At 51.7% G+C, this 15,596-nt stretch overlaps 1 protein-coding gene across 3 annotated transcripts in view; it reads right to left on the bottom strand.

Annotated features, from left to right (window-relative positions):
• The window catches only part of ADCY8 (adenylate cyclase 8), a 221,055-nt gene extending 205,790 nt beyond the window's left edge, over positions 1–15,265 (bottom strand). For 2 of the 3 annotated variants that reach the window (XM_027063895.2, XM_027063896.2), the window contains exon 1: positions 12,218–15,264. In XM_027063895.2, coding sequence (XP_026919696.1) covers positions 12,218–13,180 — 963 coding nt within the window. In that variant the 5' untranslated portion in view covers positions 13,181–15,264. Of the gene's footprint in view, positions 1–12,217 lie in introns of all 3 variants that reach the window. The other variant, XM_027063898.2, reaches the window with a different exon arrangement.
• Between the last annotated feature and the right edge of the window lie 331 nt (positions 15,266–15,596).

Genomic DNA, 15,596 nt, shown 5'->3' with positions numbered 1-15,596 from the left:
AGAGAGAGAAAGAGAGAGACTACCTTAAGCCGTCTCCATGCTCAGCATGGAGCCCCACACAGGGCTCAATCCCATGACCCTGGGATCATGACCTGAGCTGAAACCAAGAATGAGACGCCCAACTGGCTGAGCCACCCAGGTGCCAAATGCTAAAGCCTTTCTCCCCAGACTGGATGTACCGACTGGCAGCATGTAGCACCTGGGCCCTGACGAGGGATGCGGAATTTTGGGACCCCCTTCCCAACTCCAAAGGCTGTACCAAGACCTCCAGGTGATCTTCACGCACGTTAAAGTCTGCAAGCATAGGTCTACTGCACACAGGTGTTTAGAAAGGTCAAGCCTGGGAAAGGACTCCTCAGGGCAGAGGACTCCATGAAAAAGGTAGTCAGTTCTGAAAATTAAGTTACCAGAGAAAATAAAACGTGTTGTGCAAGGTTGTGCACCCACCCCAACCTAAATACTCCAAATACTCCAGGGGTACTTCATTTCTTCAGCAACCTTCCGGGCTGTTGTTATTATTCTCGTTTTACAGCTAAAGAAACTGAGATGAAGAAAGATTAAGACCCTTATTGGTATTATAAAATTACCAATGGCCATCAGTCCCAGGCGGTTTGAGCCCTCATCCTGCACTGGGCTCACAACTCCAGGGCCCTCCCGTGATACGTGAATGCCTGGCTCATAGCAACCCTCGATACCTGTACTTCCCACTGAAAGAGTCGTACTTGAAAGACCATTTATCTTTTCATCAAACATAGAGCATCTGCTTACCCCTCCTCCCTTAAACACCTCATCTGAGCTCCGGTCCCCCAAATCAAACACGCAAATGTGATTGATTCTCCGAACAAATAAAATGCCCTTGGTTCAGAAGCTGGCACGTGTCTCGGAGGAAGGGCACGGGGGAGGTTCCCTGGAGCTGGTGACCCCTGGGTGAATACTGGCAGGCAAGGAAGGGCCAAGAAGACAGAAGAGCTGCCCCAGGATGCAGATGCAGGAGTAAGCCAGCGCCAGGAAACTGGGGATGGGTTCATCCGTGGAACGCCCCCATGGGCACAAATGGTGAGAACACTCGAATTTGTGAGAAGCCTACTCCGTGGTGGATGGGGGTGGCGTGGAGAAGCACAGGGAAATCACTGGGTTGAGTAATCGTGGGGGCTTCCCTGGAACAGTAAGGAGGAGGAGGACGGAGAGCTACGGACAGATCCCAGTAATGGAAGAAAAAACCATCAGGATTTCACGTGGATGTTGGGTGGGAGGGAGTCAACTTTTGATTTGTTGACGTTGAGCTGCCTGTAAGACCCTTAAATAGAGGTGCCCAGCAGACCACTAGATGGCCTGGTCTTAAACTTAGCCAAGAAAGCTGGGCTAAAGGTCCAGATTTAGGAGTAAGCAGCACATCGATCCATGGTCAGTAATGGATGGAGGGAATGACTGGCCAGGGTTGGGGGGGGATCGTGTGTGGAGTGAGGTAATGAAACACGTGGCCTGGCAATTTAAGGGAGCCCAACATTAAAGAAGTGAACCAAAGCATCTGAGAAGGAAGAGAAAGAAAAGCAGCACTAGACTATGTCACAGGGATACAATCATGACTCAGGTACAACCCCTGCCTCCATGAAGCTCACAGCCCAGCTGGCGAGACACCTGGGGACCAACAGCAGCACTGTGTGGCAGGGCGGGTGGGCAGAGGAAGGGCGATGCGGTCAGCAGAGGAGGAGTGTCTAACTTGGTCTGGGGCACTGGGAACCCTTCATGATCCTGTATTTCTTGCCACTGCTCACAAAACTCTCTTGGGTATAAAGATACTTGTGGCCGAAGAAGCCAAGGCCGTTTGGCCAAAGTCACCAGAAAACCATCGTGGCAAACACAGGATGAGAATTTGTGGTTTCTAGGTTTTTAAGGAAATGCATTTACATGGTTTCAAAAATACCTCTAACTGCCCCATGACATAGCTCAGAGTTCGTCTCTGGCTGAAATGACGTGGGCAGGGCCCCAACGGCTGCTTATGACGCCGTTACTCACTTGGGAAAAGGCAAGGGCTGTATCTGTCTCTTCAATAGGGAAGGGGAGGGGCTCTGTCCATTGGACACTGTTTTGGCAATGAACCCATTTTCACATGAGCTGCCCACCACCAACAGGCAAGGTAGGAAAAGCTCACCCAAGTGATGAGGGGAGTCTGACTTTGAACTTAAAAGGAAACAAGCTTTCTGTTCTTGATTCTGACTTAGTTTCATGAACTAGTTGAAAAAGGGACCAAGTGGGGTAATTCCGAAAATGGAAGACTTAACTCATAACCTTTTGGGGACTTCATGAGGACTGTTTTAGTTAATTGCATGGGGTTCCCATATCTAAAATCAGGCTTGATTTTGCTGTGAGGCAGCCTATAGATAAACTGATGCATTAGGGGGCAAACTGGCCTTTCTGTGAGAGGTTTTAAGCCAAGGGGAACTAAGGGCAGTCTAAGCAATTACCTGTTCACCGTGCTTCGCGAAGTCAGCCAGTTGTGTGCAACGCCTTCCCCTTACGAGTGAGGGAGACCATCCCTGCTGGTGTGGAATGCCAGAAATGAGGTCTGAACATGGGAGTGCGTCTTGTCCACAGCTATCCCTATATCAAGCCAGAAGGTGAACATTCACTGGAGACCAGAAGTCAGGCCGTAGAAGAGATTTGGGGTGTGTCACAAGGAAAACCTGAGCAAGGTCTCGGTGTGTGGATTCAGAGCCAGGGTGCTGAAGAACCAGGAAGGAAGTGAGTGACCAGGTGAGCCCCGTGTTGGACTCTCCTTTGTATGGCTGGCCCCAACCCATTTACAATTTTCACAAATGGACAAACGCTTAATAGAATGTCTACAGTGCATTGCTTCCCCCGCCCTGTTCTCCTTTCCTCTTTCTTTTTGGACTTAAATGATCAGCTTGCTTTTTCCTCAAGTTATCTGCCTCAACTTTCTAAAACACTTGCTTAGCAAAATCTCAGCTTGGGGCTTTCAGCCCAAATCACTTCAGAAGGGGAGAACTTCTGATGTGTTTTCTGGTTTCTCATTGGCCTTCTCTTCTCTCCTCTCTCTTAGAGAAACTAATCTCTCTTCTCTCGCTGGTTACTCACTCCCCGTTGGTAACTATGTGATTTGGCGTGGAGGGGGTCAGGGGAAAGGAGGTGGTCATGCAACATTCGTTCATTCCACTCTTTTAAATGTACGGTACTCGGAACTGCCCAAGTGCGATGCTACATGCTGGGAACACAGAAATGAGGAAGACGCAACCCTTGACCTCAAGGGGCTCACGGGGAACGTTAGGACATTGCTCTGATAGGGGAAAGGGCAAAGTGTAGCAGTGCACCGAGAAGGAGCTGAGCTCTGACTAAGCTCCTCGCCTGCCTACCTGTGTGTGAGGGGGCGGGGCGGGGGGTTTCCTGGAGATGCTCAGTTTGTGGCTGGGGTCACTGTGCACACAGACCGGCTGGGAGTGCCCCGAGATTCACACCAGCCTGATCCTCCCCAGCATGAAGCAGACATGCCCTCGTGCCACATCTTCTGGTCCAGGATTAAGGTGCATTCAGTTTGTGGTTAGGTAATACTCAAATAACTGAAAAAAAAAAAAACCTAAGGGGCACCTGGGTCAACGGCTCAGGTCAGTTGAGTGCCCGACTCTTGATTCCGGCTCAGGTCATAAACTTGCGGTCTGTGGGACCAAGCCCCAAGTCAGGCTCTGCGCTGAGCATGGAACCTGCTTGGGATCCTCTCTCTCTTTCCCTCTGCCTCCCCCCTATTCACACCCTCTCTCAAAATAAATTAATAAACTTAAAAAAAAAAAAGCCCAAGACTTGCCTTTCCATAAAGTATTCACCGAATGCTGCGTTCCCGACATGTTCTAAGAACCAGGTACAAACCTCCCGACCTCCACGCCAGTCACAAACTCCCTCCCAAATTCCGTTCAAGTATCGGTCTCATGTCAGCAACAACCTTGACTGTCCCCTACACAGCCACGCCCCAGAACCGAGAACCCAACAGACAGTCAACAAATACTTGTTGAACTATTTACCTATTCAATCCTCATTCTCCCCTTCTTCCTACGCGATGCCGAGTTTTTGAGATGTGGTCAAATCTAATCTATCTTTGCCGTCCTCTCTGGCTGATGGAGTGGCTATGTGTTAAGATTCGGGTCCCCACAATGTAAGCAGATGTCATTGGGCACGGAGCCCAGAGGAGCTCCTTGAAGGGCAGCCCGTTCAGCTGGCAAATGCCCATGGGCCATCTTAGCCTTCCGCCTTTTGCCCTCTCCTTTTTCTTGCCTGCGAAGAGGCCATGACAGCTTGGAGATGAAAACCAATGGCTTTCAACTGACTGTAAGGAAGACTCGTGGTATGGAAGCTACCACAGGCCATCCCTGATGGATTGCTGTACAACCTTCCCTTGAAGAATCCCCACGACAGGGAGCTCATTACTTCACAAAGCAGCATCCGGGCAGGTCTCTCTGTTACAGAATCTCGCCTTTAGATGAACCAAATCTCTCACACTACACAGACCATCGATGGGTCCTTATTCTGTCCCAGAGGAGACACGTAAAATAACCTCTCTTCACCATGGCAGCACCCTAAATATCTGACAGCGCCCACCCTCTCTCTTCCACATCCCTGTATCCCTAGGCTTCCGAAGTTCTTCCTTTTTTTCTTGGTCTTGTTCTGTTAAAGTTTTCATGCTGCGTTTCTTCTTCTTCCCGTGTTCAGAGTTAAAGAGATACATATATTTCGATTATGCACTTCCTAATCCTTGGTAGCCTCCATTTTGTAAGCGATCATGGGTATTCACCATGGAATCACAAAAAGGAAAAAATGAAAGAACATTCTGGAATGATTTACTCCAGTCAACTGGAAAGCTGGCTACACAATGAAGTGGTTACAGTTCTTTTTTTTATGCGGAAATTTTATGCTGGTACGCACTCTACATAGAGACTGCAGCTTTAAAAACTTACTCCCCCCCGAACCCACATTACTGGGATTTAATTTCACATCGAGCTCATGTCCTCACTATGTAGAATGTTATCATTTCCTGCTTTAGGAGAATTTTGGGTTTCAAGGACATGCTGGCAGATAAGGCAGGAAACGGGATGGAAAGGAGAGAAAACCCCAGTAGCTAAGGAATGTGTAAGATACCGCGCGTATTAAAACACACGATCCAGATTAATGAAATCCAAATATCGATCACAGATATCAAAGGAACAAGGACCACACTGAGTTATAACCCCAGTTCACCGGTCGAACTTGCATTTACTGGTAGCGTGGTTTTTCTTCCTACCGGGGCTGTGGGGCCTCCCCGGGCCCCCTCGAAATGTCTGGCCCCTCAGTGGTTAATTAATCTACCTTATGCTTCCTCTACTCTGAGGGGCTGACTGTAACATCTTGCAGTGAGAAAAGCTGGCTTCCAAGTGCTACTTAAATGACCTGCCTTCTTAAAACAGTCCTTCATACACAAAACACACATGATATGACTTGAGTGTGTAAATCCAATTACGCATCCCGGGGACGCCCAGGGCAGACGGTCCTGGCTTCTGCGTCTCTGCTGTGCCAGCTGGGCCAGGCAGCGTCCCTGCCCTCGGGCCCCGAGAAATGCCAGGGAAGAAATGATCTACAGAAGCCATCCTCCTGCTAACTAAGGTTCAAACCCCTCCACCACCGCAACCTGCCAACCTTCAGGTTCCGTTACCTTGATGTCCAGCCCAGAGAAAGCCCAGGACGCGCTTCAAAAGCAAGTCATCAGGTGAACAGATACGCTGTCCAACAGAAGGAGTGGCCCTGCAGGTTTCTTGAAGAATTAACACTGGGCCGATTTGCGGGTAAGAGGAAAGCTTTGAAAGGAGTGTCGTGGGTACCTCCCATGCTCCGAAAACAAACACATGTAAGATCAGCTAAGAGAGATCCGCTTGTGAATAAATTGGCCTCCCCAGAAATATTTAGACAGCAGTGAAATGTCACGTCAGCATGATTACACGTTACCAGCGGCACTGAATATGGGCTATGCTTTTTTTTTTTTAATCTTTCCTTTTTATGCTTGGTTTCACTTCTTTCTGATGAGCTCTTACGGTGCCATCAATCATCAAGGTGTAAATATGACTAATGCATTTGTCCTACTTAGCATATGACATTGCAATAGCTCCTCCAGAAGGAACGTCCTCCCAGACTTCCCAGTTTTGATCCAATTACGCCCTGACCCACTGATACCAGTCAGGTGACATTACCAGATAGGAAGGAAAACAAATTCCTAATTCAATCTTGCAAAGCACACGCTTTCCGATCGTTTTTACAACTCTCCCTAAAAACACAGGCACCAAGCCTATTAGCAACTCAAGAGCCAAGAGGGTGGGGTCCAGGCCAGGGATGAAGGGATTTCACAGGACATTCCAGCAGCCATTAAAAATATCCTTTGTAAAGCCTACGTTTCCATCACACACAAAACCTCCCAAAAAAACCCACAAAAAAACAAAAAAACAGAAGGGCAGGATTGAGGGAAAGAGTGAGGAAGGGAGGGAGGGAGAGAGGAAGGGAGGGAGGGAGGGAGGGAGACAGGAAGGGAAGGAAGGGGGGAAGGAGGGAGGAAGGAAGGAAGCTAGGAAGGAAGGGAGGAAGGGAGGGAGGAAGCTAGGAAGGAAGGAAGGAAGGATGGAAGGGAGGAAGGGAGAGAGGGAGGAAGGGAGGAAGGTAGGGAGGGACAGAGGGAGACAGGAAGGGAAGGAAGGGGGGAGGGAGGGAGGAAGGAAGGAAGCTAGGAAGGATGGAAGGAAGGAAGGAAGGAAGGGAGGAAGCTAGGAAGGAAGGAAGGAAGGAAGGAAGGAAGGAAGGAAGGATGGAAGGGAGGAAGGGAGGGAGGAAGCTAGGAAGGAAGGAAGGAAGGAAGGAAGGAAGGGAGGAAGGGAGGAAGGGAGGAAGGGAGGGAGGGAGGAAGGGAGGAAACCATAAAGGCTGGATGGTCTCTGGGCATTTTTCACAAGAAAGAAAGAGTAATATTTCCATTTCCTAGCAAGAGGAACCTCCTGGGAATGGTGACAGTCAAATTTGTTTCTGAAAGACATTTTCTCAGACACGCCGGGACACTGTAATTATTTTTTTAAGCCTATATGAATTTGCTTAAGGAAAACGTACAGAAATGGAGGTATCTGGGGTTTTAAAAAATGCACACTATAACTAGCAAGGTGCATTAAATAGATAATTTAATGGGCACTTTGTGTGTTTTGAAGTGAGCGCTCTCCTCGGTACTGGATACCAAATTAGGAGGATTTAAATTGCAACGCCATTTGCTGTATGTTAAGTAGTCATACAGTTCCCTTGATTTGATTTGAGTTAGCAGAGTTAGACAAAGAGCACAGAATATACACGTATGGGTAAATTTTACAAAAGGGGGGAGAGATATTGGTAATTCCATTCTACTGACTTGACGTTTACCCTGCACTCAATCCTTCAAATCATCAGAAGTGCATTGTAAAGCACTCACAAAGCCTGCTTGTCACCTGACCCCTACCTGCTCACACCATCAGCCACCAACTTACCCAGTACAAACACTGCATTTCCTCCCAAAGGGTTTTTTAAAGGCCAGATGGAAGCCAGAGGCTCTGGTTATTAGTCAAGTTGAACAATCACGATTTAATTAGTACTTTTCTGGCTCCGGCTTCTACTGTGTGATGGGATCTGTGTGAGACAGGAAAGAAAATGCAGCCCAGAAATTCAGATCTCAGGGCATGACCTTGAGCACTCACTAACCTGGCTGCTTTGGCTCCGAGACTTATCTTGGAGGAATCACCTTTTCTCTGACACTTCGGCTTATCTACCTTGCCAGGAGGTACAGAAGACTAATTAGACACTAGCTTTAACATTTCAGAATCCCCAAGAGGAAACATGATGCAGCAGTCGTTCTGGTTAAATATTGCTGCCTCCCTGTTTTCCAATAACTAAATGATCTTCACCATTTTATCGCTAATGAGCTGAAGAATGAGAACAAGAGGAGTTTCAAATGTTAGCTAGCTCGTATTATCATCACCAGCAATTAAAATACAGTAAAATGCACATTACGGCAACAGTCCTTAGAAATGTACTCACCCCACGGAAGCACCTAGCAAGGATAACCTTATTATTAATGTTTTATTTACACAGATCGTATTATTTTGTAACGGATGGTTAGATGAATAAAGTGAACAAGCAGGACGAACCATTTGTTTAAGATGGGGACAAAAACCGTGTCGTATCTGGACAAAGACACTACTGGCAGTGACCTGATTCACATACATGAAGCCATGAACTTGAGGTGGATGAGGCGTCCTGAGGAAGGAATAATCGCAGCCCCCGTGTTAACCTATAACTGAGCTCCGTCAGGGTGGATGGACAAGGAACCCTTTGAACTGAGCTTTGAACCTTCCGAACGTTCCTTCGTATTTCTAATGTCGCTTGAGACCTAGAACGTATACAGGTGATCATGTCTGCCACGGACAATAACCTTTCCGTTTGGATGGGAAGTCCGTGACTCCAGTCTAACAGTTCACTGAATGGAGAAAACACAAACGACCTCTGTGCTGATGGCAAAGACCCCCCCCCTCCCCAGAGTGGCCCTTTTCAGGTTCCATCCTGTATCCACAGTGGAAAGCACAGGATGATCTAGAAGAACACAAGACCCTGTCTCTTCACATAGAATTTCTGCAGAGATTTGCAGCTTGGTGGTTCCCCTGTCGAGCCACAGATGTACTTTCCATCCGGAGGGAAAGAACAGAAACACATTCTCATAGCTTGGATTAAGGGAAGGCAACCATTGACTCATTTGTTACTTTTGAAAATGGCACGTTCAGTAAGTGAAACAGTTGCCGAGGTGTGTTGACTTTACACTCCCGTGTAGCTTCTCGCTTCTTGAAAATGCTAAGTTAAATGTGAGCCATCCTCTAACGGGAATCAAGATTAATGTGGAGAAAGAAGCTATCCCAGGGTGTGTGGACTTCAGTTGACAAGTTTGTATGCAGCGGAGCAAGATGATGGGCCAGCTGCAAAGAGCCTGTGCTCAGAGATTCAGTTGTTTTCCCCTCATGATTTCCTTCTGGCTTTCTTCAGTAACTGTTCATTGGTGCTATAAGGGGCACTGCCCTCTTGCGTAGCGACACAGGTACGCCTCAGTCTGGAGTCAGTTTGAAATGTGTGTTTGGAAGGAACCCCCCTCAGAGGGTTTCAACTTTAGAGCCAGATCTGAATCGTGTTCTTGCCACGTGTTAAACTCATCATCTCTGGGATGTCTCTTGAAAGTTAAGGATGTGTTATTTCTTCTCTGAAATGAAAACGAAGGATACGTCTGTCTGCCATCATTAGATGTGATGACGTACGTAAGTTATGTTAGCTACATGTAAAATAGCGTACAAATGTGAAAGCTTCTCATTGTGGTTTGATTCCTCCAAAGGGGTTTATGTGGAAACGACCACCTTATACACATATAACTTCCACGTGTTTGTGCACGTAGAAAGCTTTCACCAGCACAACATCAGGGGGCTTGGATAGTTTATAGTATTGCCTTTACAATGGACCGTCTTGTTCATCCAGTGTCTGTGCTGAGTGCCTACTATGTGCCTGGCATTTTTCTAGGTGCTGAGGATAAATGGGTAAACACATAGGTGTCTGTGCTCTTAGGTGCTGTTTACATTCCTTTGGGGTTGGGGGAGGAAACACCGTAAATATAAGCAAATAAGATAATTTCAGGCGGTGAACGTGCTCAGGAGGAAACAAAACAAGTAACACACTAGGGAATACCACGTGAACCGAGTCCAGAATCACGTGAACGGCTCAGCCGTGTGAAAACCTGGGAAAAATTATTCTAGGCAGCTGTCACTAAGGCTGAGAAGTGGGAAGGAGCTCAGGATCCCTGAAAGACACAAAAGGTACTGTGCATTTGGAGCCTGAGGAGGAGAAGAAAAGGAAATATAATTAGAGAGGGAAGGAGCAACCACCTTGTAAGGGGACCAAGTGACCATGTAAGGAGTTAAGATGTTATTCTAATTGCTATACGATGTTGGCCGGTTTTGAGCACGACTCGTATATTCCCCAACTGGGAAACCTAAACAGTACCTATCGAAAAACCAGATTTTTTTTTTTTAAGTGACGATTTCTCTGCCTTACCCGCCTGCAAGATCTAGGAAAGAAGCTTAGACCTCTAGAGGGCGCCAAAGGAAAACATTTTGTAGCCAAAGCCACAAAGGTCTTTTCAGCACCTACAAGGAGGAGAGCGCTCGGGCTGTTCCCTCCAAGTCTGGTAAAAGATGACTCCGCTTGGGAAACTCATCCATCCACCATTCCTACCCAAACATAAAGTCGAATGAGCTTGGTTTGCATGTACCGGGACCTTGGCTTTCAAGCGAAGCACTGTTTTACCATGGGATGGGAGTGGGAAGACATTTGGGGGTTATTTTTAATCTTCTTCCATCTGCTAGTAGTTGAGTAGAACATAAAACAAATATGAAGCCAAAATTTACTTTCTGGATTCATTTGGCAAGCAAAATGTCTCTATACTTAGAACTTTGAAAATATTCATCATTTGCCACTTGGGATGTGTTATTCTAAATACTATTCCAAACTTACTTGATGGGAGTCTTTTCGCAAGGAGTACGAAGGAAGGCTACTGCATGGAAAGCCAGGGGTTACGATCAATGGGATTTTCTGCAAATGAGCAAATACCTCTGATACAGGAGAGCCTTTATCACATGTGAATGCTAAAGGCTCGTGGTGATTTCGAGAAAACGTTCATTATTGTCTTTACTAAGGACAAGTTCAGCTGGTCGGCCCTTACTCACAGAGGCTCTCATCTCCCCATTTCGTGCTGGATGATCACAGCCAAGTACTTTATATACTCTTTGCTTTACCCAGGGAGACTTCAAAAAACACTGAAAAAGCAGCCGACCAAATAAGTAACCTGAGCAAATGGATACAGAGCCATCAGAGAAGACAGAGAATCCCAAATCAACTAGAAGCCCCAGAAGGTCATTGATGAGTAAAGCACTCTATAGGTGCCAGCACTCCAGAAAGCATGAGCAAGTTTTGGAGGTGTTGTACCTGGTTATTCGATGGTATATTTGAACCCAGCCAGAAGGAAGAGGAGTTTTTAAGCTTCCAATTGAGCAAAGTGACATAGAGGTGGAACCTGCAACAGGAACACGCATACGAAGCAGGTGCGTGTCCAAGAACCTGTCGGCCTTCTATTTGGAAACACTTCAGCTGACATGTTGCCCTCATTTTTATGGAGAAGCTCTTGCTTCTCAAATTCAGTCTCTTGCTACCTACCAGACACGCAGCAAAGAAAGTGCCAGACCATTAATTATCTATTGATTTTAATGGACTTAAACAATAAAGTCACTATCTACCTTCTCCTTCACAGACAATGGGGAACTCTGTTCCCAGAAACACATCCATATTTAACGAGAAAGACAGGAAGAAAGGAAGAAAAGAGACAGAGTCCGGTCCGCCTGAGTATTTCAGACCACCTAGAGCAACATGCCCTTTATCAATTGAACAAAACTTGCGATCTTTGCCGAAGACACTCCCCCACCCACCCTACGGGCCCCAAATGAGGCTGATCTATGCAAAGCACTGGGTTTGGATGCCATAATAAAAGAGAAGATATCATGTGAGATCTCCAAGGCAATAAAGAATTCCCAAGTAAAATACGTTATCAGGGGACTGTCTGAAGGACTATAGGACACATAAAGGTCCCCACCAGCAATCAGTGTCCAACAAATCCTGCTTCCTTTAAGAACTGAGGGTTTGTGGCAGAAAGACACAGAAACCCAAATCTGAATCCCAGAGTCTCTTACAACACCCTCTGGAGACTCTTGTGAGGACAGCTGTTAAGGGATGGGCCACCTTCTAAACAGGGGTGTTTTTCCTCCCCCTTGGGTCTCCTGCTCCCTAGACTACAGACCCCGAGGGACATTTGCAGAGCAGGAAGAAGGCTGTTTCTTAGCTGATGTCAGAGAAGAGTTACTCACAGAAGCACAGAAGGGCAGGGCTGGAAGAAACTTTAGAGGTCATTTACCTCCAACTCCTCTAAGATGAGCGAAATCCCATCCCACCAGCACCCTGGACCTCCCAAGTGCGAGGCTCTGTGCCAGGCTGGGGGAGGGGCCTCAAAGCGAGCAAGGCAAGCCAGCCTTCCCGGAAAGCTGCTTCCAAACAACCCAGGAGAGGCAGGGGGGAGCGCAAGGCAGGCAGGAGTTACCTGGTTGATGGAGATGACCGCCAGCCGGGGAATGGCCACCTGCACGACCACCTGCAGCAGCGAGGTGCCCAGGCCGGCCAGGATGGCCCAGGTGAGCGGCAGCGGCAGCATGCTGTAGGTGGCGAACAGCGTGAAGAGGACGTAGCCGATACCATCACCCAGAAGCCCGTAGCCGAGGCCTGCTGCCAAGATCTGGGTGGTCATGGCCACCCAAGTGACCACGCCGCTGTACTGCAGGTACGTGTGCGAGGTGGTGTCCTTCCTGACCACCACGAGCGCGCAGATCACCACCTCGATGCCAGTGAAGAAGCCCAGGAGAATGCCCTTGAGCGGGTCCATGGGGGCCGAGGCCAGGCTCAGGTGGAGGACCAAGAGGGTGAGTTTGGTCAGCACGTCCAGCACGTTCATCACCACCTCGGATTTGCGCCTCTGGCCCAGGAAATAGCGCTGGTAGAGGCGCTCCAGATCCCTGGACTTGAAGGAGTTGCGCAGAGTGGGGAAAATGACCCCTCGGTAGCTATAGCCCCCATTGAGGAAGAAATCCGAGTTGCTCGGGGCGCAGTCCAGGTGCAGGAAGCCCAGATCGCCCCCGCCCCCGCTGCCGCTGCCGCTGCCGCTCCCGCTGCGTTCCGGGAAGACTTTGGTGCCACCGGAGCTGTGCGCTCTCTCCCCGGGGCCCAGCGAGTAGAGGGGCAGCGCCGAGTCCCCGGACAGCTGCGCCGCGTGGTGGTTGGGGCCGCCGCCTGCAGCGTCCGAGGCTTTGCCGGAGCCTCTACTCCCGCTGCCGCCGCCGCTGCCCCGGTGCCCGTGAATGAAGCGCTGCTCGGTGATGTGCCTCACCGCCGTCTGCCACAGCAGCCGCTGCGGCCGGGAGCCGCTCCCGCCGTCGCCGGCCGGGGGCGTCGGGTGGATGGTGTAGAGTTCCTCGCTGCCGCTCAGGCAGCGCACATCGGAGAGCTCCATGGCGCCGGGCCGCAGGCGGGGAGGCGCGGAGCCGGGCCGAGGCGGCGGTGGAGGGGAAGGGTCCCAAAGACCCCACGGCGGCCCGACCGGAGCTTGGTGGCGAGCCCCCGGTATCCCCGGCCGCGCGAGCCCTGGACAGGAGGCCCCGCGCGTCAGGTCATAGTGCGCCCCGGGGCAAAGGGCGTCTGGAAGATCGCCGCAGACCCCTGCGTCCTTGCGCGCCGCCCTCCCGCCAAGCGGCGCAGCTGGGGCGCGCGGCAGCGGTGGCGCGGTGTCCGCAGAAGCCGCGGCGCTCGGAGCCACGCAGCCTCCTTCCCGGGCTCAGGCTTCTCGGCCGCTCCTGGGCTCAGCGTCTTGGCGCAGCCTTTGCTCTCCAAGAGGCACCCGGGCGCCGTGCTCCTTTCTGCTGCGCGCCGGGCGGGTCCTGGCTGCGGCACTGGGCTCGGGACACCCACGACTCGGCGGCCGCGGGAGGGCCGGCCCACGGTGACCGGCGGCGGCGGCGGGTGCGAAGTTAGCCGCTGTGGCAGGAGCAGAGCCCTTCGGAGAACTCCATTGCGCCGGGATGGGGAGCCTGGGCGGAGCTGGGGGCGGGAGCAAAGAAGGGGGCGGCGTGGGGGACGGGGAGGTGGCGGGGTGCCCCGCGGAAGAGGTGGAGAGGTGATAGCCTCAGGGCTAACAAGTCACCAAACAGTTAATTTGGAGAAGGGGGTGTGCTGAGGCTCCCTCCTCGGCTCCTCTCTGGCTGTCTCCTCTTCCTGCGCGAGGACTGACAGCGCGGCGCTGGCTCTGGCCCGTCGCATCCCTCGGGGAAGGCGGCAGGGTCCCAGTCGCGGCTAGAAGACGAGGTCAGCCCTTCCAGCTGTGCTTCCGAGGGGTCGGAGCCCGCCGTTCCCATTTCCTTCACTTCGTTCTTCGGAGTCCATTTGGCCCGGAGCTGGGAGGAGCGGGAGGTGGGGGCAGGAGAAAGTGGGGAGGGCTCGGAACCCAACAGCTCCGAGGACGCAGAGAAGCCACCGGTGCGGATCCCCGAGGCTAAGAACCGAAGCGTGGCGGGTGCGGCGAGTTTAAGGTTTGGACGAGGAGGGAGGCCCGAGGCCGCGGGGAAGTCGGTTGAGACGCCACCGGATCCAGGGACGCGCCGCGTGCCACCCTGGCGCTCTGAAGCGCGCAGCGGGCACCCGGCGGCGGGGAGGAATTTGGAGACCTGTCAGATCGGTCAGACACCCGCGGCGACTTAAACCCGCCCCCACGCCAAGCCACGCCCCCGGAACAGGGTTGGGGAGGGGTGGCGGGGAGCTGGCACCCAGATCTGGCCAGGACGCCCCAGGTCTTGGAGGCAGCAGCACGCGCAGACCGGCGTGGGTGAGGACGACCGCGGGCGCCCCGGTCTCCCCCCGCGCGAGTATCCAGCGCTCCAGCTGGCCGCGCGGGCCGGTTCCTCCGCTATTCTTTTTTAGGCACTGGCTCTGGGCCTCGGCAGGTGCAGAGCCAGGACTCGTAGGCCGCGCTGCCCACGGGCTCCGAGAGCCCAACGCGGTGAAATAGAGGGTCTCCTTTCCGCTCTGCCCACCCGGGCATCGTTTGGCGTAGCCAACTTTCGGGCTAAAAGCAAAATACGCGCAAGGAGCCGCAGTTGCAGAGACAGCTTCCAGCAAGGGACTTCACTACACCAGTCGGGAGGGGTGGTGGGCTCGTCCCCTGAGCGCCGCGCGCACCAAGTTTCTCCCTGTTTGCGGCGGGGGGAGAGGGGGAGGACGCGGGGAAAACATTTCCAGCCGCCCGCCCTAGCTCCCGTTTCCCGCCCTCCGGGCTCCGCGCCCACACCGGGCGGCGCCGGGCGCCGGGGCCGCAGGGCAAGTGTGGTCGCCGCAGTCCCGGGCTCTGCTGCAGGTGGCGGAGCCGCGGTGGCCGCCACGTCCGCCACCGCGACTGCGGCTCTAGCCGGTGGAGCCCTGGCCCTGAGCACAGTCAGCTGATGGCCAATGACGTCAGGCCCTGGGCGCGTTCTCGGCTCCCAGCGGCGTCCTGCGAAAGCCCAGAAGACCGCTTGCTGCCCCCTCAGCCCTTCGGAACGCGCGATTTCCCCTGCTCTCTCTCGGAGAAACTCCCCTCCCTCTGCCCCGAGCCGGAATAGCTTTCCACGGCCCCCCTCCCCAGCCACACACTCGCATCTCCAGGGTTATTTGTGTCCACCGTGTCCCAGAAACACGAGATGTAATGCTCTCCTTTTTATTCTCTTATCCGCACACATGGGTCTCGGTTTAAATCCAGGACTGGTCCACGGCCTTGCACAGAGAATCCCAAAAGGGAGAGGACAACTAACATTTTCTCCTATCGCTTAACAGTAGCTGTCTGGGGTGTAGAATACACCCGAAAAAAAACTCCTTTAATCCCAGGCCTTTAGAGGTGTAGT

The sequence above is a fragment of the Acinonyx jubatus genome, chromosome F2 (assembly GCF_027475565.1).
Source record: "Acinonyx jubatus isolate Ajub_Pintada_27869175 chromosome F2, VMU_Ajub_asm_v1.0, whole genome shotgun sequence".
Lineage (NCBI taxonomy): Eukaryota > Metazoa > Chordata > Mammalia > Carnivora > Felidae > Acinonyx > Acinonyx jubatus.
The sequence above is the reverse complement of the archived record's forward strand: the minus strand, read 5'-3'. Positions and strand labels throughout refer to the sequence as shown.